Genomic DNA, 25,259 nt, shown 5'->3' with positions numbered 1-25,259 from the left:
GACCAAAAGCTCCAGTGGCGGGTAATCATATGACTAGATCCACGTCAGGAAATATGTTCCATTTCCTGACAGATCTTACCTAACTTAACCATTGTTATTGTTGTGGGGTCTGCCAGGCAGTTATTCATTAATTATGCAGGAAGAAAGTAGCATTGTTTTAAGACAGTATTTCACAATTCATTGGTTGTATATTTGTATTTTTGATTCCTTCATTTTCAGTGTGTGTGGTCTAATAGTATTATCTATACAGCTGTTCATCACTTATTTGGTTTCCCCAGTAACCCAGTTCTTTTTACATTTCAACTATTTAAAATTTTTTGGCATAAAACAGAACTAATGCTTTATCCATTTCCAGGAATGTTTTTGAGTTGCATTACATTTTTACATATGGCAATATAAATTTAAGACTGTTAGGTTACACATAACTAGTGCATTAATTTTGTTTAGCAAACTAATCGTATATTTGTTTGATCACAGGCAAGGTCCACTGGAAGGCACACCCTTTCTTGACGACTATATTTCTACTCAAGAACAAGTGGTGGACTACCTCACTCAGTTTTCAGGGATTAAACCTGGAGACCTTGATGCTAATTTTTCTCAAAAGCATTTAACAACCCTCAAATCAACTTACGTCAAACTTAGATACCTAGTTGATAAAGGAGTGAAATTTGTAGGACATGGATTAAAGAATGATTTTAGGTAAGTGATTAAATGTGCAACAGTAGCAGTAGTGTTTGCTTCATTCAAGGTGGTAAATATTTTTTTTTGGTCATATATACAATTGTCATCATACTCTTTAAAATTTTGTTGTGCAAGTAGATGATTTGTTTAATTTTATAATCAGTTAAGCAACAGCTTTTATATTTATTTCTCAAGTGGCTATTTTATAGTAAACCATAAAAAAAATCTTGTAAATAAGAAAAATATATACTAATCTAAGTACATTTGCTTCCTTTATTCTCATTATCTTTACCATGCCATCATACTACTAATTATTGTTTGTAGCTACCAAGTTAATTTTGTAAAAATTAAGTTCTCTACTTTGTGATGTCACTAATAGAAAATGGAGCCAGTATATTTGTTTAAATTAAATATAGTGAAACACTTAGAATATTAGATTCATACAAACAAAAGTGGGTTATCTAAAGAGCCCATTTTTTTTATTTTTGAATTTATTAATTTTTACAGTTCTTGGTCAGTTCCCATTGTCCAATACACAAATAACCCGCACATAGGAGAGAGGAGCTTATGACGACGTTTCGGTCCGACTTGGATCATTTACAAAGTCACACTAATGAAAAGGAGAGCAGGATGGGTATATATAGGCAGGAGGTGGTAGTAGTGGAGGTGGAAGGAAGTAGTAGTGGGGAGGTAGTAAGAGTAGGAGGGGCCACTTAAATGCTAAGAAAGAGGAGCACTGCAAGGGAGCTAGGTGCCCACAAAGGGTAAAAGCAAGAACACCGAGGGGGGACCTAATCTGATTCCTCTCTTTTTCTTCTTCGCCCTCTTCCCCTTTTCCTCTTTCCTTTTTCTCCTTTGGGCTGTCTTTCTTCTGCCCTGTGTTTTTGTTCTTTTTATTTATTTGTTTGTTTTTCCCCCCCTCGTTGTTCTTGCTCTTACCCTCTGTGGGCACCTAGCTCCCTTGCAGTGCTCCTCTTTCTTAGTATTTGAGTGGCCCCTCCTACTCTTGCTACCTCCCCACTACTACTTCCTTCCACCTCCAGCCTATATATACCCATCCTGCTCTCTTTTTCATTAGTGTGACTTTGTAAATGGTCCAAGTTGGACCGAAATATCGTCGTAAGCTCCTCTCTTCTATGTGCGGGTTATTTGTGTATTGTTCCAGTCATGGTATTGTGCCTTTTTGTTATTTACCCATTTTCCAATCTCTCTTATAAATGTAAAGGCCAGTACTGCATCTGCAATAGTTCAACCAAATTCAGTTAAAGTGCTGCTTCTGTCTTCACTTGTACACCGTGTGTGAACTAAGAATTGTTCTAGCATCTGAATTTCCTTTCTTGCAGGGTAATTAACATGACAGTACCAATGGCACAGCTGATAGATACTGTGCACCTCTTCCACATGTCACATAATCGGATGGTCTCCCTTAAGTTTCTCGCCTGGCATTTCCTTAGTAAGTTTTCTTTGTATTACCTAAGACATTTATAATGAAGAATTGGTCATTTGTCAAACACATACATAAATTAGCACAGGATATCTGTTTACAGGGTTCTTTAGTAACAGTTAAGACGAAAAAATAATTTTTTATTAAAATGTCAAATTTATCAGTACAATAAACTAATATATTATCAATAGAGTAAAATCTTGATTGAATGTATTTTGGATTTAACAGACAAAATCTGTCTGGAAATACTGGACAGTCTGCTAAATCAAGAATTCTTATTATTATGGTCATGGAAAAGTATTATCATTTGGATGACGAGATTAAATTGTTAAATTACGGGTATAATGTTATATTTAATGCATGCTAAATATTATAGGTGTGTAACATTCTAGGTATGTTTACAAGTTCCACTCTTCCTTTTGTGAATTGTTTTAACTAAACTCAGGAACTGGGACAGATACTTCACTGTTGCCCTACATTGTACCTACACTAGTTAAGTGCAGGTGATGCCAGGTTGCCATGCACATCAGTGCCATTGTGTCCTGCATAAGTCATTGATGTGCTGTATTAGGAACCTTGTTCTACATCTGTTCACTAGATTCAGATGTGAAATGCTACACCCATGTATTATTATAATCAAAAAGAAGCGCTAAGCCACAAGGGCTATACAGCGCTGCAGGGTAGGGAAGGAAGCGAGGGGCTACACTCATGTAACAGGGTAATAAGCTTCCAGTGAAAGTGTCTGCAGCTGTTTTTTTTTTGCATCTTGGGTGTAGTTACAGTGATTGGGTGAATGACAAAGTTTTTCTTGGGTCATGCTGCCTTAGTGGGAGATGGCAACATGTTAAAAAATTTTATTAAAATTTTTATGCGTTAGTGAAAACATCTTTCTACATTAGGCTACCATGTCCCTGTTCATTCAGCATTAAATTTCATTAAAAGTCCACATTTTTTCATCAATTAACAGCCTTTCTGGAAGTGTTAGAAATAGTTCTAATTGGCCTTAATACTTACTGATAGCGGAAACATCTTTGGGGAAAATTCCGCTTTAGGCCATGCCCTCAAAAATGAAGTACCTAATGCGAGGCGGGGAACAAAGATTTATATACAGTGGTACATTGACTTATGAGTTTTCCAAGTTACAAGCCAAATTCCTAGTTAAAAGCGAGCTTCAGATACATCGCCGTTAGTCGGCACAGAGAACGCCACAACATCCGCCCAGCATTTTGTGCAGTTATTTTGCCAAATTTCTTTTTTCTAACCATGGGTCCCAAGAAAGTAAGTGCAAATGACAGTGCTGAGAAGAGGAGGAGGATGTCCATTGAATTAAAGCTTGAAATCATAGAAAAACATGAGAAAATCGCTTTTGTTTCAGCGTTTTCCTTATGAAACTAGTGATCTAGTGCAGTTAGCGTCACAAACACTCGGTTTTCTCTTACAATAAGGCCTCAGAAGGGCAAGAATGGGAAGATATGGTCAGAGCGATAATTATTTTTACCTCGAATGTGGCCGCCACCACTCCTCACATAATGACATGCATGTATTTTATTCATTCTAAAGTATATATCATGTTTCTGTTATCTATATTGTTTATTATTTCATATTAGATCAGTTGCAATAGATAAATAAGCCGTAGAGTTGATATTAACGTTACATTGAAGTATTTTCTCCTGCCTCCCGAGAGCCAGGAATTCCGCTGGAATGGATTAATGGCATTTCATTTAATTTCAGTGAGGAAAATTGATTTGATATACAAGCAAATTGAGTTACAAGTTTAATCCGTTCCGTGACCGAGCTTGTAAGCCAAGGTACCACTATACAATTAGCTGCTTCAGCCTCTGCTTTTTAAAAACGGGTACCAGTTAAAACTATTTTGTGGACATGATTATTCTTAAAGAAATACATCCGCTAATATACCAAGTACACAACTCAGAAGGCAAACAATATCCCTCATTGATAACCTAGTCTAGCAACCTTCTATTTAAGGACACTTGATCCAAGGAATTGGAGCTGCCTTTTCCCCTTTGATGAATGTCATGATTAACACTTAAGGTGCTGTATAGCCCTTGTGGTTTAGCGCTTCTTTTTGATTATAATAATAATAACACCTAAGTATCTTTAATGTCAAACTGTTTTGCCTGTGCAACAGGGTTCTTTTATCAAACTATTACCTCCCATTCCCCAGGCACTGTACAACCCTAATGGGTTTAGCTCTTCCCCATGCTTATACCATAGCATTGTCATTTGCTTAGTGTGCAGTCTTATCAAAACAATGATTTTGAGACACTAAATCAGTTAAAATGGTCTTAAGACTATTCATGTCCAACAAGTAGTAATTTAGCAGTGTTGATTAACCTAATTAACTGTGATTTATTACAGGAATTTGATATGATTTTTTATTTCCTACAGAACTCAAGATCCAGAGTGTAACCCACGATAGCATAGAGGATGCCAGAACAGCTCTTGCTCTGTATCAGAAGTACTGTGAATTAAAAGCTAATGGTGATTTAGTCATGGAGCTCCAAACATTGTATGAAGCTGGCAAGAAGGCACAGTGGAAAGTACCTGGGGAAGAGGAAGAAGATTAAAAAAGAAAATGAGAAGTGACATCTGAAAATAAATTATAGTGATCTAAGTTATAGTGCAGTGACAAAACATTCAGATTTTGTGAACTAATGTTTGTAACCTCAGAGAATTTTCTCCCTTACAGAGTAACTTGTATATGAGGAAAACAAACCTTCATTGGGAGAAAGTATTTTGAAGGAAAGACTAAATTACCAGGGGACATTTCTGCCGAGACTTATTTTTAATTTATCGTAACTCATTTTCACTTGAATAGAGGCATGTTTGTTTACCTGAGCATATGAAAAGTAGCTAATATTTAAATTATGGTTACCAACATCAATTTTAATTTGTAAACTGACAGTATTGACACTAGTATGGATATATTATTATTATCACACTGGCCGATTCCCACCAAGGCAGGGTGGCCCGAAAAAGAAAAACTTTCACCATCATTCACTCCATCACTGTCTTGCCAGAAGGGACGTATGTATGCATGCCAGTATGGATGTGGATGCATAAAATAGTAATAGTATGTACCAACAGAGTGACAGCGATATGTGGGAGGCTATGGTATTTTATTTGAAGTTTCATCCACCAGGGACTTATCAATTCACACACAAAAAAAGTAAAATGTGAGACAGTAGTTGATACTTATCGCTGTGTGAATTGCTAGATGAAATGTCTTCATATAAAATAACATAAACCCACATGTCATTACCATGATGGATATTGGCAACTAATACAGGTATTAAACTTTCTTCTTAAATGCTTAGTGAAAGTTAGAGGGAATGTTGGTGTATAGTAAAATGTCTGCTAGAATTATGTTCATGGGAAGGGATTAACTTATAAGGATCATACAGCACCAGGGGAATGGGAGACAGATTCAATATAAGGAACTTAGGCTGCTTTTATTAATGCTAAATTAAACTAATTTTCTTTTTAATCTTTAGGTTACAAATTTAATGCATAGATAATAGTTGATTTAGAGAAGACAATTGGAGAGAGGAACTTGTTGAGATGCATGTGAAATAGGCAGTGAAGGAGCCTGTTTCACAGGCATCAAGTTCTTCTCTGCACTTATGTCTCACCACTTGTTGGCTTAGTGCCATCTGTCTCCCCAATTCATAGTTGTTGTTTAAAAAGTACAAGATTCTAATTTGCAAAGTGATACTGTATTTCTATATTTTATAAGTCAGGCAGTGTCAAATAAAATATGTTAAAGGTTTGTTATTACCAGCTATCATTTAAACTAAATTATATTTTTGTAGTTAAAAATATATAGAATGACCCTTAAATTTTTTTTAACTGCTAGCTATTCTCAAACTAGTGTTTTTCTTATAGTACATCATTTTAATATCAATACACAGTAAAAAAAAAAAACACTTTTAGAAGTTTAAATGTTTGAAATTCTAGCATTACATACACTGAAGCAGATCTAGGAAAAAATTATTTACTTTTTTAAAAATGTTTTGTAAATTATAATAAAGAATAAATTATTAGTGTTTTTTCTATCTGGAAACAGATCTTGAAACCTGCTTACTAATAATAATACAGTGGTACCTCGAGTTTCGAACAGCTCCCAATTCGAACAATTATGCAAGTGTATTTTTTGGGGTCTGAAACGGACTAATTAATTTACATTATTCCTTATGAGAACAAATTTGTTCGGTGTCGGCACTTGAACAGCCTTCTGGAATGAATTAAGTTCATAACTCTAGGTACCACTGTACATGCTAAACCCACTAGGGTCATTGAACAACAGATTTACAAGATTATCGTGGGAAAGCACTTAACACGCACGTTATGCAGCACCTGAGAATACGACAGAACCAGGTTTGATTAAAGGAAAGGGTGGGTAGCTCCAATTCCTTTTATCAAAAGCATTTCACCAGTATCTAAGAACCTCCCTTTAAGTGTAAACTGCACCTGCACCATTAGCAATTTTGTATTATCAACCTATAGCATTAATAAATATAAACACAATGTGGGGCTAAATCCTTTTCATGGAAGGAGATTACAATTTTCATTGGTGCTTTGAACCACAGTGGCTGGGCCTTCCTTTACCAGGGTGGCTCCTTCCTGTGATAACTAAGTGCTGTCTGTGCAATTCCCATACATGGAGATCCATATACTATTAATTCTGCTTTGATGATGAGCCTACCTCTGGAGCTGCAGCCCTTCGACTGTTTGTCCAATCAACATCAATCTGGTTATGTATTGCTCCTTAGAGATCTAGTGGCAATTTTTTTTTTTTTTTTTTTTTTTTTTTAAGCCCAAATTTTCAGGTGAGCTTCAGTTCAAGTTCTACCTTGTAGCTTAAAGATCTCTGTGCCTATTTGAATGGCCTTAGATGAATGCTGCAGCACTTGGCTTACCAGTGGTCTGAGTCAGAGCTGTATAATTTGCAATGGTAAAGCAAGCAAGCATCAGTGAATATGTATCCCTTTTTGACTGTTTACAGACCCACTGATAGTTACCACCATACAATTCTTCATTAACCATGGTTCTTCCTTAGGGAAAGTTCCTCAATTCCAGTGAGGGGCTATTGAACTTCAACATTTTCAGTATTTTGAATTTTAGTCTCCATAAAAATGAAGAAATTCTTTCACCAACATTGCCTGGTCATGCACTGGGCCACGAGGGTGTTGACCCTCCGAATATCCTCCAGGCAAAACAAAAGCAAGAAAAGGAAAAAAACACCACAACAACAAACAAAATAACTCCTCACTAATTTTCTGCTAAATACAACCTCAATTAAAATATACTTTTCCAGTTAGATACACTATATCAGGTTTCTTTTCATTTATAACATCCATATTAGTGTACAAAAATTTCAGAAATGGATTATTCTTACTGCACTTCTTTTTTTTCCATTTCTTTTAACACTATTTTCATCTACATTGTGGTTCTTTCTTTGAAGAACCATCAGATGAGTTTGTATAGCCCTGTTACACTGTAAACAACTTTAATTTCATCACTTATACCCCTCGTTCAACCTCTTAGCAGTATTTGTGTAATCATATTTTCATGCTAACCTTCTTTGAATGATTTTACATATCCTTATAACCCTCCAATATTTCTACGTCCATAGCTTTTTTTTTTAATTTCCTCATGCTTAAGCTGTGTAAATCTTATTTTCAATGGCCTATACTTAGCTTTCCCATATTTTACAATCTTCCTATATGCCACAATATATTCATGAAAGCTGAAATCCACAATGCATTTTGTCATCTCATTTGTGTGTTGCTCTTTCAACACAGACAAAAATAATAATTGTTTTATCTCTATCAACAGCGGCACTCAATAACTTGGGAGGAATTTGCAAACCTCTTCTTGACTTATGTTGCCTCTAGCTGTTGCCACCTGTTAGTCTTTCTCTTTAGTGAATTTTGCAAAATTATCTCCAGTCTTAGACATGTATACCTGACCTTTACTCCTTAAAACTTTTGTTTACATTTTCAGAAATATCTTGAGCTAGCTGCTCTTGCTTCTTTCTTCACCTTAGTATTTCCTGCATAACTTCTAATTTAATTTTATATTATAATACACCTATTATCTGCTTCTCAATATGATCCTTATTTTTAGTGAATTCCTGATCTATTACCTCTCTGCCCTTCATTACTTCAGTTTTCTCACCATGCATCTTCTGCACTGGCTGCGCTGTATGACCTTTGTAGGTTTAGCGCTTCTTTTTTTGATAATAAATATCTTCTGCATTTGTTATAAGGAGGCCTTTAGAACTTCTATTTCAGCTTTTAAAATTGCATCTACTTTAATCTGAATGTACTAATTTTCCTTGTCTAAGCATTAAGAGACCATGGTAGCTCTCAGTCAAGACAAATTTCATCGCTAGAACTGGGATTAAATAAACTTTTAGTGTATATGTACCTCTCAGTCAATATATCCCAGTGTATGAATACATAAGTCAGAGGGCACACTCTCAATTACTTAAAATTTTATCTTAGCAACAGAAAACAGTTTGTATACACAGATGGAGCTAACTCCACTACACAACCTGTTCTTGTTGGAGTCCCACAGGATAGTGTCCTTTGCCCACTTCTGTCTCATTTACATCAATGACCTCCCAAATGCATCTAAACTTAAACCCATTTTATTTGCAAGTGACACTATTTATGTCTTCTCTCACCCAAACCCAACTATGCTAACAGACACTGTAAATGACAAACTACTAAAAGTATCTACTTGGATGACTACCAACAAACTTACTCTCAATATAGACAAAACCTACTTTATGCTATTTGGAAACAAAGCTTCAAAAGTACAGCTAAACATATTGATGAATGGTTCACCCATTTCAAGACAGAGGGCAAATTTCTAGGTCTCCACCTTGAATGCAGTCTCAAATTCCAAACCCACATACAGCAAATATCCAAGAAGATCTGCAAAACAGTAGGCATCCTCTCAAACATACGGTATTATGTACCCCAAACGGCTCTTCTTGCTCTTTACCACTTTCTCATTTATCCATACCTCACCTATGGTATCTGTGCATGGGGCTCAACCACAGCAAATCACCTTAAATCTTTAATAGCCCAGTAAAAAGTTGCAGTGGGATTGATTACCAACTCCTGCACTAGACAGCTCACTCCACTGCTTTTAGAGACCCTTAATTAAACTTGCTTAATATACAAAACGTCCACACTTATTGTGTCTACTGCACACACAGAACATTATACTCAAATATTAACCCTCCTCTCAAACTCCTCCTTGATAACTACAACAGAACACACAGGCACAGATCACTTTTCAATATCCCTCGTGTCCATCTCTCCCTATGCAAAAATAGTATGCACATAAAGGGCCAAAAGATCTGGAATTCAGTGCCAAAACACACTAAAGGGCTCCTGCCTGCAAATCAATTTATGGCCCTACTTAGAAATCACCTCACCCAAAATTAACCTACCAGTTACTCAAAAGTTTCTCAACTATTTAACCATTACTTTCAACTTAAAATTCTTTCAACTTGTTTTAAATTGTGTTAAATTGTAATACTGTATTTTTATAAATATATCAAAACTATAAACTTTCTCTACTGAATTTATTAAAGCCATATATCGTGACCTAGTTGAGCATTCAATTTTCTTGTATTCATTATAACTCGCCTAACGACCATATGTAAAATTACTGCACTGTTATTGCTTTAATCTTAAATTAGTCTTAAGTATGCCCGAAATGCTTTGCATATAAAGGGACTTTTGGCATGTTCACCAAATTGTTACACTCCTTTGTGCAAACATGTTTCATTTTAAAATAAACTTGTTATTGTTATAAGGGAAAGAAGCCAAAATTCTACGTTTTCTGTAATGTAACTGAATTTACTCAAAGAAAATGCATCTGCTCGAGAGGACAATGCATGGGGTAACTATTTTCAGGGTCCAGCTTAACGTTTATTCAGGCTTCGTATACAATTTAAAGCTTTTAAGATAGTTGTATATACGTATTAAACTACATGTATTTCGGTCCCTGCACGATCCGTGAAAGATATCCCCATATTGCTTAACCTTAGTTATCTGTGCCTCGGTGCACGCGAAAGGAGCAGTACAGAGTGCAGCATAAATCTGTATTGCAGTTAAATATTAGCACTGAAATTTTCTTTTGTAAAAACTGACAAATAGGACACACAGTCCAATACCACCTAAAGTGACAAGTTTTAAAAAATTACAACCAAAGTGAAGAGTCATTCTGTAGTTATCGTTCGTAGATCAATATTCCATAATACACTAACACTAAAGCTGTTCAGAAGTTGCATTATAGGAATTACTGAGTTGAAACTAATAGGATGAGGAACTCTTAAATCATCAAAACCAGTATTCCAATTTCAATAAAAAAAAGGGCAATTTGAGACCTATTCAGGCCAACATCAATTCAACTTTTCTCTGATATTAACCAGCGATTAAGGTTTAGTAACTTAAGCTTTGGATACATAACAAACTTGTTACAAATGCACACGAAAAGTACTCCCTACGAAAGAAAATACTTGGCAGGAGATGCAACACTCCCCCAGTGAAAAGCAGGGGCGCCACAAGTACGCAATGAAACAAAACGTGTCAGGGGTCCAAGACTGTTCAACTGCCTCCCAGCATACATAAGGGGGATTACCAATAGACCCCTGGCTGTCTTCAAGGCGCTGGACAGGCACCTAAAGTCAGTACCTGACCAGCCGGGCTATGGTTCTTACATCGGTTTACGTGCGGCCAGCAGTAACAGCCTGGTTGATCAGACCCTGATCCACCACGAAGCCTGGTTTCAGACCGGGCCGTGGGGGCGTTGACCCCAGAAACCCACTCCAGGTACCATCGAAGACAGTGTCTTATTTCCACTGGGGTTCCTCAATCTTGTCCCCCAGGATGCGACCCACACTAGTCGACTAACATCCAGGTACCTACTTGCTAGGTAAACGGGGACAGCAGGTGTAAGGAAACGCCCAATGTTTCCACCCTTGCAGAGGAGAGAATCACGGGCACTGTGAGGCGTGAACACTGCCTACCAGACAGAACCCAACAATTTCAAGTTTGCTAACTGGGTTAAAAAAAAAAAAGTATGAAACTAAGAAAAAAGTTTTATCTATTTCATAACAAATTAGCCATCAAAGATTAAAGCCATTCAGAAAAAAGCATACTCCAGATTAATGGAAACTACTGCTGTAATATTTCGAAATTAAAACTGGCAACATGATACCTACACAATCCCCCCCTGACAAAACTAACAAAATAAAAGCCTCTTCTGGTCTGAAAGACCAGAAGAGGCTTTCTCATATAAACACATGATCAGTAGGTATAATTTCATTACTTCCACCTAACAGGTGGGCGGGTGGTCTCTTTTCACCACCTAAGCATTTGGGCTGGTATTAGCAGTGACCACCACCGGAGTGGGTAGCCGGGCGGGTCTAAGTCAAGGTTACACATTCATGTAAGCTGGAAAATAATTATAACCTTGCTGGTCAATTTATCATGCGACCAATAAGGTAAAGGAAACCGGTTGACAGATCCGTGGAGCGAGCAAGTCGAGAAATCATCTAACCTAAAGGGTGATAAAGATTGACAAAACCTGAGGATGGTTCTCCGTGAGAGACGAAACGTTGAGCATGTTTCCTTACACCCGTTACTCCTCCTCCCACGGAGGAGCCGAGGTAGAAAAACAGCTCTTAGCTTGTGTATTCAACTGTACAAGAAACTAGGGTAAACGAGGATAAGCAAAAACGATGACGTTGGGTCAGTAATTATACCGGAGATTGATCAACTGATAAAGAGAACAAACGAGGCCGATGACTAACACAGGATGATAAATCAGATCACGACACTCTTGGGAGTCAAGCCAGCTCAGAGACAAACAAGGCGAATTGTGAATATTATGATGTTGAGTAGTTCCTGCCACATCTGCCACTGTCGTCATCTTTGCCGTTACTGCTGACGCCGCCACCACTAGTGCACTGCCGTCGACATCCCCTGTGGCGTCTCCCGCGGGCGTCCATAAGTGTGTGTGGGAGGTCAGGTCAGGTCGCCCGAGGGAGGCCACAGAAGGTGGTCCCTGGAGTGGCCCGGGGGCCACATTTAGCATGTTTGGGGCTATTGATATGTAAATGTGAGTGGCTTCCCACCCGGTACCAACACGCTGCTTCTCGCGCCGTAAACTGTCAGGGTAATGAGATGGGCTCTGCCTACCCACCCTAGTCTATCCACCCTAGCCTGTTCTCTGCTTGATTACCCCTTCATGTTCACCCCAACCCTATCCACCTTAAGATTTTCCACGTAATTTCTTATATTCCCCGAACTAACAAAAAAAATAATCCGAGATTCTCCACGCAAACACTAATTGGCCACGAATGTAATTAATTAGCAGTCAAAATCTTAAAAAAATTGCTTTGACACGTACGAAAACAAGTAGTAAAGACGAGCCGCTCAGGGGCTCCAGGCGGCCATCTTCAAAAAGAATCTCAAATCTGCAAGTGCCATGTGGGCAGGGTAAAGCAGGCCAGAACACTGCTATCAATGAAGTTATATTCATATATTTAATTAGAAAATTACAGGGCCCGTCTCCCGACAGCTGATTTGGCGTGGGTGGAACGGGAGGTCTTTTGTCCATAATGTTTGGGTTGGTTCTCACTGGCTTAGTGGGGGTTTTCTCGCTTTTCTTCTTTTTTTTTCTTACACACGCGGTTCTTCATCCTTTCTAACCTCCGGAAATACTTTAAATTAACGAAAACATACAATCTCAGACAGCGAGTTTGAACTTTCACCGCAACTTCAGAGGTAAACAATTAAAAAAATCCAGTCAAAAACCATGAAAAAATAATAAAATATACATCTGACAGAACATCGAAAGGAAAACAAAATTCATCCTCGATTCCCTTTAAAGGAGTTGAGATGAGAAACAAAGCACGTTCTGTCTCCCGGTCAACTGCGCCGCGCAACTCCTTGTGAAATAGGAAGCTCAGAGATCCTTTCATATGTAAATGAGCGGATCTTCATCTTATTAGGGTAACAAAGGAGCCTACCGACAAGAAGTTTGTAGGGAAAGAGTGAAAGAGTACGCCATACGTGTGTGCTTGCATAATTGTGGGTGTACGTCATGCGTACGTGTCATGTGTAAGTGGGCTTGTACGCCATTACACGTGTACAGGTTCGTATGATCCGGGGTTAACGAAAACAAAAATACAATTGGAAAATTACATTAACGAGGAATAAGGCGAAAGAAACGAGAAGAAACGTGAGAAAGGTAAAAAAAAAAAATCAGATGAAAGGACATAAGGAAGGTGAAGAACTAGGAAGCAAGTGAAGGAACAAAGATAGTAGGAACGAGAAGGAGCATAATGAAGGTGAGGAGTGAGGAATGGTTGGAGTGGACGTAACAAGTGGCGTGCCGCAGGGGTCAGTCATGGGACTGGTTCTGTTCTTGATATGCATGACAATGACACTGTTGCACCACGATAAACAACATTACGAGTTGCAACACCACTACTTTACAAACCTTCTTAGATAACTTAGTAAATTGACGAGTTCCAAATTTTCCATGTTAATAAGTTCAAAGTAATACGTATAAAGAGCTAACTAAAGCAAGATCTGTATGTGGGAAAAAAAACTAATGTACAGTTCTGGACATTTATTAGAAGTCGTTTCGCCACTCGTGGCGAAACGTTTCCTTCAATTAATAAGTGTCCTGATCTGTACACAAGTGTCTTTTTCCACATCTTGTCGGTATTACCAGACCATTCTCAAGACTTATGTGATTTATGGGGGTTCACAAAAGCTTAGGTATTTCCTTGTATGGTCTGGGAGGAAAAATAAACAGTTTGAAGCTAAATACGCTTACTAAAAAAAAAAAAAAAAGTTCTACTGACTGGTTAAATTTGAGTTTCGAGTCAAGAAAAGTAATTTTCACTATACAAGTCGCCGGTTTGTTCTGTTGTTGAACACCGTGTAATATGATCACCAGATTTCAGAAAGGACATTGACAATGGACGATGTTCAGCCTTAAATTCTTTTAGAAACTGTTGAGAAAGACGAAGTTCCAATAACAGCTTATATTCCTGTGCAAATTGTCTCCGACTTCCTGTAAGCTTATTTCATCCCCCAATTGAAAAAGATAAATTTTGTTTTATTTTAAGACGCTGACGAGAGATTCTTCAGTGCATGTAATTAACTTACTTTTTTTTTTTTGCATCTGCATTAGAATATTGATTCAAAAATGAACTTTAACGTCGCCAACACCAACATAACACGCCACAAAGGTCTTTAATCACAGACGATCGATTTTAAAATGAAGCGGAATATTTATTTTTTATCCAGTGGTCAATATATGGAATACAGACGTGTTTATGTATATCTATCTCCATGTTTATATCAATAAAATGTAATATATATTTCTGTTTTTATATGTATTTCTGTGTATCTTCGTAGTGGAGCTTTGTAACCACTATCCGGTAGTTAGCACACTGGCCTGAGAGTTTCAGGACTCGTCTGCCACGGGTTCGACTCCCACCAGTTCTGTGACTTGTTATTACCAGTATTACTGTAATTTTTCTAACCTAGTTAATAAAACTTGAAATTATCGGGTCACCCAGCTTATAGTCACCTTTGAACTTTCTTTACGGCTCTGCTTTTCTCAAAGGAAGTCGAGTATTCCAGGAACTGTGTTCCAGGAAACAGCTGGAGAATGTCTCCCCTGATCAGTCATTGTCTGACTTCATTGAGTGATCCTAGTTTAAACCTGTATTTATTATTCTTATTATGGGGGAGCGCTAAACCTGAAGGAATTATATGGCGCCTGTTTGTGTGTCGGGGACGGAAGGCATTCAGGGAATTGAACACAGATTCAATTCCCTGGATCAAGAGCCCCTCACCAGCATCAAGGAACCTTCCTCCCTTGAGGGTTAAACCTACATGATGTAATTATCTGTGGACGCTCGAGGCCTCCGTAACAAACTTGTATGTATTCAAAGTGTAAATAAAAATTACTAAACCTTAATCGTTGGTCAGTCTTGCCTCGAGAAAAAACTGGATTGATTTTGGCCTCTGCAGGTCCAAAATTAGTTTTTTTTTTTAGCTGAAGAAACTGAGAAAAAATGAAATGTTGGTTTTGATCAAATAATTCGCGAGTTCCTCATCCGATAAGCTTCAAACTTTCAACCCAGTAACTTAATAGTGCAACTTCCGAGTGGCCTTAAGCTTATAAGATATTGATCAATGTGAGATAACTACATAAAGCTTCTTCAGTTTGGCTTTAAACTCTTAAAGCTGGTCTTTATTGGTGGAAAGTTTGAATTTGTGTTAGGCTGTGCATGTCCTAATTTATCAATTATTAAAGAAATCTGGATATTAGTTTCCATGCGATAACTTGTGAGTGCTTTACCCTTCACCTAAACACCTTCAAACCTATACAAACTTATGCCGCACTCTGTACTATGCCTTTCGCGTACACTGAGGTACAAAGGACTGGGGTTATGCAATACAGGGATACCGTTCTCGGATCGTGCAGTGACCGAGATGCATTTAGTTTACTAAGTAAAACCAATGAAAGCTGAAAATTACGTATGAGGCCTAAATACAAACTGCCAGTGCACAGGAGTTCCACCCCGTCAGTGTTAAGACCAAGCAAGACCCCGTCCCTTCCCCAGCAAGCTTCCAGGAGTTTTACCCTCCGTCTTTAGTCGCATTTTCAGTGTCACTTTTGCAAGTAGTCAGCAAGTGGGCGACCTTTTCTCAAGTTAGGTCGTTGGGGCTTCTATCACAATAACGACCCTCAAATCAAGCCAGCTATGCATCTTGGCATCGAAGAAGACTCGGGAAGACCGGATAACATCACCATCATTCTAGGAAATCATTATTTCCTTGAGCAGGATATGCCTCTATTGGAATCCCGTTCCTTAATCACTGCTGGTAGAGCTAGAGCAATGATAGCTGCCTGCAGTGCTATTTCACGCAGAAGTTAAACCCAGCCCTTTCAGCTCGCGATGCAAATGTGAGATTCGGTGGGCGTCGGGAATCCCTTAAAGGTTTGCCGAATCAACACCTTCCTACTTGTGATCAAGCTCTTGACGCTCCAAGAAAAACTAATTGCATTTTAATGGAGGCAAAGTCACTTAAAAATTTCCGTAGCTGTGTTCTCTTGTGATTTCACTTTCAAGTGGTTTTGGTAGGATAAGGCAGCTATTGTTTTGAAACTAAAGCAGTCGAGCTCGGGCTTATTTACATTGGGTGATAAAGACAGACAGTGTGATAATGGTTTTATTGCGTTATCCTGGGTTACTAACCCGCCGAGTTACCAATGACTCGGCAAATTAACTTCAAACAAATTAGCTCACGCTACTCCCTCTGAATTATTATCGTCAGTGGAAATGCTGAAAGTCTGGGAAATGGGCTGCAATAAGGTTTTATCCAAGAAGGGGAGACTAATACCAATTCCATGGATGAAGATCTTTCTCATCAGCATCAAGGAACTTCCGCCCTTCCTCTAATCCTAGCGAGATATACACGGTTGTGGACCGCGAAACAGACTGTGATAAACTTCCCATTTACTTTTATGATTGCTGCTTTATATATTCAATATAAACAATAAATTCTGGTTAGAATAACTGACATTTGCCCGCACCGGCTAGTGCGTACCCGGGTATAGAGAATAGAGACTATATATCCCTCTAGAGACTAGAGTTAAGGGTACCCCACTCTGGAGATTAGAGCTGTGGACCACTAGGTTATTAGTGAATGTAACACATGATGTAGTCAAGACAATCAGCATTAACAAAACCTCCCCTCAGGTGCCAAGGACTCCAGGGAACACCATAATAGGATCACTACTTTCCCCGAGAGTGAAGAACAGCTCCTGCAGGATTACTAGGAATTCCCGCACCCGTGTTCCAGCGGCACTCTCAACACACACGAAGGAAAGTATTATACAGCTCATAGGCAATGGGAGATTTGAGCCAAAAATAGAGGTGATAATTCCTTGAATCGAAAGCTCTTCATGTATTCAATATTCTCGAAAATGTTGGTTTCAGTTTGTTAATAGTATTAAATAAATTCGAACATGGGTTTCTATGTGTATATTTCAGGAGGTTTCTGTTTGTCTTCTGGAAGTTTTCAACGCTTGTATGTCTTATTTAGAGAAAATTTAGATATTTAATGGGCTTCGTAAGCTTAATTTTGCTAATGCTATTAAATAAATTTTGGGTGTATTATACCTTTCTCTTGCGCTAAAGAGTTAGGGTATCAAACTGAAAAATTAAAAAGAGCCATATACCGCCTTAAATCTACACTATGAATAATTGTATTCAATTTGCCTTTAGTCCCCTGACAGTGCGTAGCTGGTGCGAGATTCATTGAGACGAAGCTTAGTAATTTCTCTGATATAATAGGGAGATCAAACCATACCACGGGCGGGATTTGAACCCGCGATCAACCCATCTACACGCCAGATTTGAAAGGATTCTTTTGGTAGTGTTTCGAGTAGCCTCTTGCGGGTTTTGATCTACTGCTCTTGGGCCTTTTAAGGATGCTAATTTACAAGTACCAGGCTTCCTGGGTGTCTTGAAACTGTTGATCTCCATTTCCTGGGCTGGGAGGTCTGTTAAGGGAGATGCATCTACTGTCTCTTGTTTGGGTTGAGGTACAGGAGTCTGGGGTTGTGTGATTCTGAACACTTTTCGCTTTGAACAACAGCAAACTCAGGTTATTATTCATTTTTATTGATATGCCTCACGAATAATACTTTCTGAAGAATGTAAAATCCTGCAGATTGTGCGAAATGCCTCTTTATATATATTACACATACACACAATACGTATTTCTCTTAGTATAATTTATATCATACAAAAAGGGATGTATATTGAACACAAGATAACTGGTGATTATAACCATCCCCTTCCACTAGCTCTTCGTAAGGGCAGGTGGTTAAGGGGGAAAGGGATGGTCCCCTTAATGGGGTTGTGGGGGTGAAGACTTAACCAGCCACTCACTCACTCTCTCTCTCTCTCTCTCTCTCTCTCTCTCTCTCTCTCTCTCTCCATAACACCAGAACTGCTTGCTGTCTCTTCTTCCCTGTTCCACCTGTCACCAAGAACGACTTAATGTCACCTTAGTTCATCCTCATCACGTGTAGTTTTTTCCTTGGGAAGATCTACTTTCAAATCGAAATGCTGCGCCTACAAAAAACGCTAAAATAAAAGTCCCGTGAATGACCTAAATAATCTAGATTATCCGGTAAAATACCGTTGGGTTATGAGCGTCAGAGCCGTGCGTCCCGAGACCTCGTCCGAGTCCCTGCATCCGACCTCTGTTGACGTCAACCAAATGCCAACGAACAGAAAACCAATCATAAATTAATGGCCCCGATATTGTAAACATATCTGCAGTAGGTAGACACATGCCAACGCCCGTGCATGGATTTCGAAACAGAAGGATGAATTTCGGAAGTTGTAGAGCGGGACGAGGTTTGGGAGGCGTGGCGAGGGAGGACAGGGAACACACTCCCTGGTATGAGAGACTAAAAAACAATATCCCGTGTCTCGCTAATCACAAATAATAGATACGTAATGACAACTAATGACGGCCGCTAAGATGTGTAACTAATACGGGAGGCGCACAAATAACGTAGAATTAGCTATAATTACGCGAGTCATGTGAAATTACTCTGAGCTCGTTCAAAATATCCATCTCTCCCGTGCAATATCCTAAGAAGCTTAACTGCTGTCGGCCATACGCTAATTATGCCATCCATATGATGCCTTTCTTCGTTTGACGCGAAAAACACCGGATGGAACTTCTTGGTTTTTTGAAGAAAAATAATTAACAACTTCTTTCGTTCGTGTTTATACAATATGATCTATGCAAAACAAGGCATTACTTACCTAACAGGAACCGGCTCAAGGCAGCAGCTGGATACAGAGACAAGAGAAATGATACACGTAATTGCTGTGTTTTCTCTGCAAGAGCGAGCTTGGAGTTTTATGAAAGACACTCTTCAATGGAGTGGCCTTGGTGTTCAAGGGCTCTTGATTTAAGGAGCTGTAGCCAACCTTCTTTTCCTCTGTTAAAATTTGATTGCCTCCCAGTCCCCAAGGCGCAGTATTACACTCATGGATTTCGAGTTTTATCATGAAGCCAACTTCATGAAGACGGAGCCTGGTGTACCCTGATAACCCATAACACCAGAGGCTGGCACGTCTGGTGACACAACCTGAATTAAATCAAATGCACTACGTGGTGTTTGATATATCAAAGGTAATGAACATTAGCAAAACAAATGAGCTATCATTCCCTAAACAAGAGCCAGCACGTCCCAGCTGGTGTTTTTCGTGCAATCTATTATTCACTAAACATGACTGCGAGAGAATGTGTGTGTGTGTGTGTGTGTGTGTGTGATTTTACACCATATGTAAAACTTAAGTTATCCTAGCCTGTACTATCCCTGGTGTATCACTAGTTACCTACACTACTATGTCAACGATTACCATATAAAAAAAAACATTTTTAGGACTCAGGTGTTTGTGTGAGGGGAGGAACAGGGCGTCTGAGGGGAAAAGAGGGAGGTAGGTAGGCGAGAGTGGTGGGTGAGGGGTAGGAAAAGAGAAGTTTGGGTCTTGTAGGTGGGAGAGAGAGAGAGAGAGAGAGAGAGAGAGAGAGAGAGAGAGAGAGAGAGAGAGAGAGAGAGGAGGAATTAGAAAAAGGTAGTGTAGGAGCGTCGGGTTTCAATGTCACTGGAGATCTACTAATACCAGTGACAAGCGGAAGGAACCGGGTAGTTACAGCCCTGTGATAATGACTCCAGAGCTGACCTAGATTACATGAATCTTCTCCTTGTGACGGGGAATCACACATGGCTCACTGCGATGGTTTTAACAACAATGGAAGCAAATAACTGTGATAGAGGTCTGATTGATTCCGAAATTGGTAGAGAGGTAGGGGTAGTAACGATGAGATGGGAGGTGGAGGAAAAATTTAATAAGGTACGTACGTACACCAGCGCGCTCGCATGTATACATGTACAAGTACACCTGAACAACAGATCTGTAACCTTGTCATTCATGTTATCCAAGATAATGGTGAGGACCAGCAAAAGAATGATAGAACCTTGAGAACCGCACTGGTTTAAAGACTCGTGTCTTACAAACTTACTAAGAGTTCAACGACAGCATATATTTGGAGTGAAAGAAGATATTTGATTCTTCACCGCACTAGAGACTGATCCTCAAACTAAAAGAGAAGACAAGAATATCAGGAAAGGTATTACGACAGACCAAGACTTTAAAAGGGAAAGGAGACAGAGGGACGGTCAGTACCGGAATTGGTACTCACAAACGACATGACAAAGCACGTAGAGTCCTTGTTCTTAGGCCAGGGGACTGGCAAGGATGGGAAGGAGAATGATTAGAGTAGGATAAGCAAGGGAAAAAGGGTAGTGTGTATATACCGGTAGAAAAAGGGCAAGACAGAGCAGTGAAAAAGGGTAGTGTGTGAACACATTGGTAAAAATAGGAAAGACATCTAAAGTATCCTGACCATTTTACGTGAAGCACAAAACCTATGGGGGGTTATTCCGCAGGGGGAGTAGTGATGGCTCCATACCACAAATGTTACATGTCATCTAGCAAGAACTTTGTAGGGTTTCCCTTCAACGGGAAGCAATGGAGAACCACTTTGGACTAATCCCCTTCAGCGGGAAGCACCTTTGTGGATACACCTCAGGCGTGCTTACCCACAGCGCATCTCCGGGGAAGCATGTAAATACCAGGATATTACAAAAAAAAGCCACTGAAAAACAAAGTGGTGCCCCGTTAATCCACCGACGGTTTATCTGCCACTACAGGCAGCGAGGTGAACTCACCCCTACAACAGGGACGCCCAAGGGTCATACTTTCACTTTCTACTACCCCCCCCCCACTTAACATTTGTTCACGAGGATTTGGAATCAATTTTGATTTCTGGCGTTTATGTCAGGAATGTTATGTGCATCATAATACTCACCATGGGAATCTAAAACCAACACTAAACATCACCCCAGCCATCTTCCCTCACCCCAGCCATCTTCCCTCACCCCAGCCATATCCCCTCACCCCGGCCATCTTCCCTCACCACAGCCATATCCCCTCACCCCGGCCATCTTCCCTCACCCCAGCCATATCCCCTCACCCCAGCCATATCCCCTCACCCCGGCCATCTTCCCTCACCCCAGCCATATCCCCTCACCCCGGCCATCTTCCCTCACCCCAGCCATATCCCCTCACCCCGGCCATCTTCCCTCACCCCAGCCATATCCCCTCACCCCGGCCATCTTCCCTCACCCCAGCCATATCCCCTCACCCCGGTCATCTTCCCTCACCCCAGCCATATCCCCTCACCCCAGCCATCACCCTCAGTCTGTCATCAGCCTAGTCATCGCGAGATGAACGAAGGCTATCCGGCTTTTACCTATTTATCTCGGACAATCCGGCTGAGCAGGGTGGCGGGGAAGGAAGCTGGTGGGTGGGGGAGGAATTCTGCTCGATGGTAATCTAATTAAATTGGAGTTTTTTTCGTTTTCCATTTTTTATAGATTTCTATCGAGCGCATCACTGTTTGACCAGCGATATTGGTATGTGTGTGTGTGTGTGTGTGTGTGTGTGTGTGTGTGTGTGTGTGTGTGTACGTGTGTACGTGTGTGTACGTGTGTACGTGTGTGTACGTGTGTACGTGTGTGTGTGTACGTGTGTGTGTGTGTGTGTACGTGTGTACGTGTGTGTGTGTACGTGTGTGTGTGTGTGTGTGTAAGAGAATGACGAAGGTAATATAAAGACTGATGAGGCTGTCAGAAGGGAAAATCAATAATGGTGATACACGAGTGATGAACAGGTGGTAGCAGGTGGTAACACTAGAACAGTGACAACTAGCGAGTTGAGAACTAGGAAAACTAACCAAAGTGTCAGAGAAATAGAGCTCTTGGACTTTTCCTTGAACAAAATAAAGGATAAGAAACAATAAGGTCAAATGACGTTATTACCTTCATAGGTGGAAAGAGCACTCAACCCGTAAGAGTCATACAGCACCTGGGAGAATGGAAGGTAATCAAGTCCGGAAGGGAGGTATAAGGGAAATTCAAGTCCAGCTCCCTAGATCAAGATCCCTCCTTCACCCGGCATCAAGGACCCTCCCTTAGAGGGAGTCAAATGACGAGTGTTACGTATAACGAGACCATTAATAATTAAATCTTATCCTGAATAAAGAAAGGATTTAGCAAAGCAAATATGAATATAATTTCCCGCGACCTGACCACCCACCCAAAAACTAAACAGGCGTGATACCACAGACTCACAGCAACAGGATGAAGCCTCGGCCACGTCAGGAGGTAGACTAGTGACTAAAAGTTGATTCTTCTTACAATACCATATTTCCCTGGGAGGAGGACTGCAGGTACTACCACGACCGCACCAACATCACCGTGGGTAGACAAGCTTCTTATCTCCTCTGATACTGGATACGTTCGGGATTCTACCACCGTGTGTACACTATGCTTGAACATGCAGGAAATACCCTCTCTCGTTCAGCTCCTCCAGGGTGACCAGGACATCAACTGATCACTGAGAACAGAAAGAATGGGAGGTTATATAACAAAGTTGATAGCCAAGGTATAAGCAATGAATGAAGCAGCAGACACTGCGTTGTACCGTCAACTTGTTCAATAAAATAACATTCTGACATCAAATAACTGCAAGAACTGTGTAGTGTTGAGGTGGACTGACCTGCGAGGATAGTGAAGCGAGAGATCACAACACACACACTGTAGGTAGAAAAATAAATAGAAAGAAAAGAAAGGTGTAGACTTGAGAACAAGACGTCAGACAGCGAAACATGAGATATGTATAGCCTCTTCCCAATAGATGGCTCCCCATTCCGTCCCTCCCGGGGAACTGAAGACTAACAACCAACACTCACTCGCCCTTTTCTCTTACACACTAAATCACATTTACACAACTCAGGAGAGCATTAGCATAAAGCAAGACCCTCCTGTCTCTGGCAACTGCTAGATCACTAGAATGTTTTTGCACACCGGAAAACAAACAATATGCTGACGTAATATATGCTGACAGCGAAAGCCTTTGACAAATGTGCTCATGGTGTAAGAACACACGTCATGCATGCGAAAATAGAATTTCAAGAATAGTCGACAGATACCAGCTATCTGCCGTCTATTCTTGAAGTGTCACAAGCACCAACAGTCTGACTGACTAGAAACTTAACTACGAGGTGAATGAGACACTTGGGCAACGCTTGGGTATCATTACTGTTGAAACGTTTGATAAAATACTGATGAACTGAACACATCGACTCTAGGCTGAGGGACTGATTACCTCAAACTACTCCTCATCTTCCACCTTTCATCTGTGTATTAGACTGAGGAAGCCACTGGCTGGTGAAACGTTTTCACAATAAAGATACCCAAGTCTTGCACAAGTGTCTCATTTATCAACGTATCGGTTTTTAAACTATTTACATGAGACTTAGCTAGGAGACCTGGTCTGCAACGTGACTGTGATCTTGATGCAAGAAACCTTCAACAAGTACACAACACTACACAAATAACTCGCTCATAGGAAAAGGAAACTTATGAAGACGTTTCGGTCCTGCTTGGATCATTAACTAGTCACACAGGAGCGCGAAGGGAAGGGATAGAGGTTACGGTATATTATAATGGTCATTATCCCTTCCTATCCTTATCAAACTTGGACTAAGTCCTATTTTCTTTAATGGGAGAGAATTGGGCCCTAAACCCGCACCCAGTGGCTGATTTCCTTTCTTTCATTATTATTTTTTGTACTTTTTGCTCCTATTTTTTATGTTAATTCCTCAATTTTGTTAATTCCTTCCGTTCCACATTCACTTTCATAGAACTTTCCTGGTTCTGGCTTCCACATCCGTACCTCTTTCTTTAAATTTATTTTCATATGCTGATATAGGTGTTTCTACAAGCCTCTCTCATATTATCATCCGCCCTCCCATGAACACCCCCTCCCCCAGCCCCCTCAACTTCCCCTGCCCCCTCCAACTTCCCCTGCCCCCTCAACTTCTGCCCCCCTCAACTTCTGCCTTCTTCAATTTCCCTTGGGGAACTGTCGTCCAGCCTACCTTACCCTTAGGTACATCTGGGCACTGGGTCGCCTTCCCTCTGCCCTGACCGTCCCCTCGAGAAAGGAAAGTCGTTCCTTCTATCCCATGAGAGGAGGAACTTTCCCCTCTCCTCTATTTACCTATTTTATACCCAGGATGAAGGAGGGGGACTCGGTCCCCCTTTCCCCAGGTTCCCCAGCAGCAACACTGGGGGTTTCATGACTTCATCTACCCTCCAATATATGACAATCGATACAGCGCCAAGCCTATTCGATTTTCCTCCTTCACCTCTCCGATCCTCCTCCCTCTCTGATCCTCCCCTTCACCTCTCCAACCCTCCTCTTCCACCCGTCCACCTCTCCGATCCTCCCCTCCTTCCCTCCACTTCCCTCCATGACCCTAATTTTTTCTTATTTCCTGCTTACCTCGTTATCCTTTTCTTTTCTACGTCAATCCTCCCGCTTCTAAATATCTCATTTCCCTCTTCAACCTTCCATTTTTTCTCCTCCAATGTCTTCCTTCTCTCTTTTCCTTCCAGTTGTCTCTTTCCCTTCACAATCCTTCCGCTCCTTCAACCCTCTCCATCCCTTCCTTTCTTTCTTCATACTTCACTGTCCCTCTCCAGAAGGCGCCAGAGAGGCAATAAAAAGGGAAGGGGAGAGGCATGGAAGATAAGAGTAAGGAGGGAAGGAGAGAGAGGACAAGTTCCTACCTGATCAACACAAAACTAAACTCAGGAGGTTCTAAATGTTCAACACAAAACTGAACTCAACATCTTCAACAAAGTCAGTCAACTTGTGGACGTCGTTGAGCAGAGAGAATGAATATCCGTATTATTGTATATTTACGAGAAAAGGTAAACCCGTGTGGGTTATTCCAGCTCCAGGAAAGAGACTCTCTCCTCCAACCGAGACGGACACGTTACCTATCTGTACTCAGGTCTCGCGAAATCATGGTAACGCGACTGCAAACAA

At 40.3% G+C, this 25,259-nt stretch overlaps 1 protein-coding gene and 1 long non-coding RNA gene across 8 annotated transcripts in view; one reads left to right on the top strand and one right to left on the bottom strand.

The window, feature by feature from the left end:
* Positions 1-6,189, top strand: part of PAN2 (PAN2-PAN3 deadenylation complex catalytic subunit PAN2) — a 39,895-nt gene extending 33,706 nt beyond the window's left edge. For all 6 annotated transcript variants that reach the window (XM_070092614.1, XM_070092613.1, XM_070092609.1 and 3 more), the window contains exons 22-24: positions 478-699; positions 2,025-2,134; positions 4,535-6,189. In XM_070092614.1, coding sequence (XP_069948715.1) covers positions 478-699; positions 2,025-2,134; positions 4,535-4,713 — 511 coding nt within the window. In that variant the 3' untranslated portion in view covers positions 4,714-6,189. The remainder of the gene's footprint in view (positions 1-477; positions 700-2,024; positions 2,135-4,534) is intronic.
* Positions 4,551-25,259, bottom strand: part of LOC138853789 (uncharacterized) — an 87,650-nt gene continuing 66,941 nt past the window's right edge. Inside the window, exons 1-3 of one of the 2 annotated variants that reach the window (XR_011392948.1) lie at positions 22,920-22,957; positions 22,493-22,757; positions 4,551-4,690 (exon numbers count right to left, since the gene is read on the bottom strand). This is a non-coding gene — a long non-coding RNA (uncharacterized lncRNA). Of the gene's footprint in view, positions 4,691-22,492; positions 22,758-22,919; positions 22,958-25,259 lie in introns of those variants that run through there. The other variant, XR_011392949.1, reaches the window with a different exon arrangement.

The sequence above is a fragment of the Cherax quadricarinatus genome, chromosome 40 (assembly GCF_038502225.1).
Source record: "Cherax quadricarinatus isolate ZL_2023a chromosome 40, ASM3850222v1, whole genome shotgun sequence".
In the NCBI taxonomy this organism is placed as follows: Eukaryota; Metazoa; Arthropoda; class Malacostraca; order Decapoda; family Parastacidae; genus Cherax; species Cherax quadricarinatus.
This window is presented reverse-complemented; position numbering and strand designations above follow the sequence as displayed.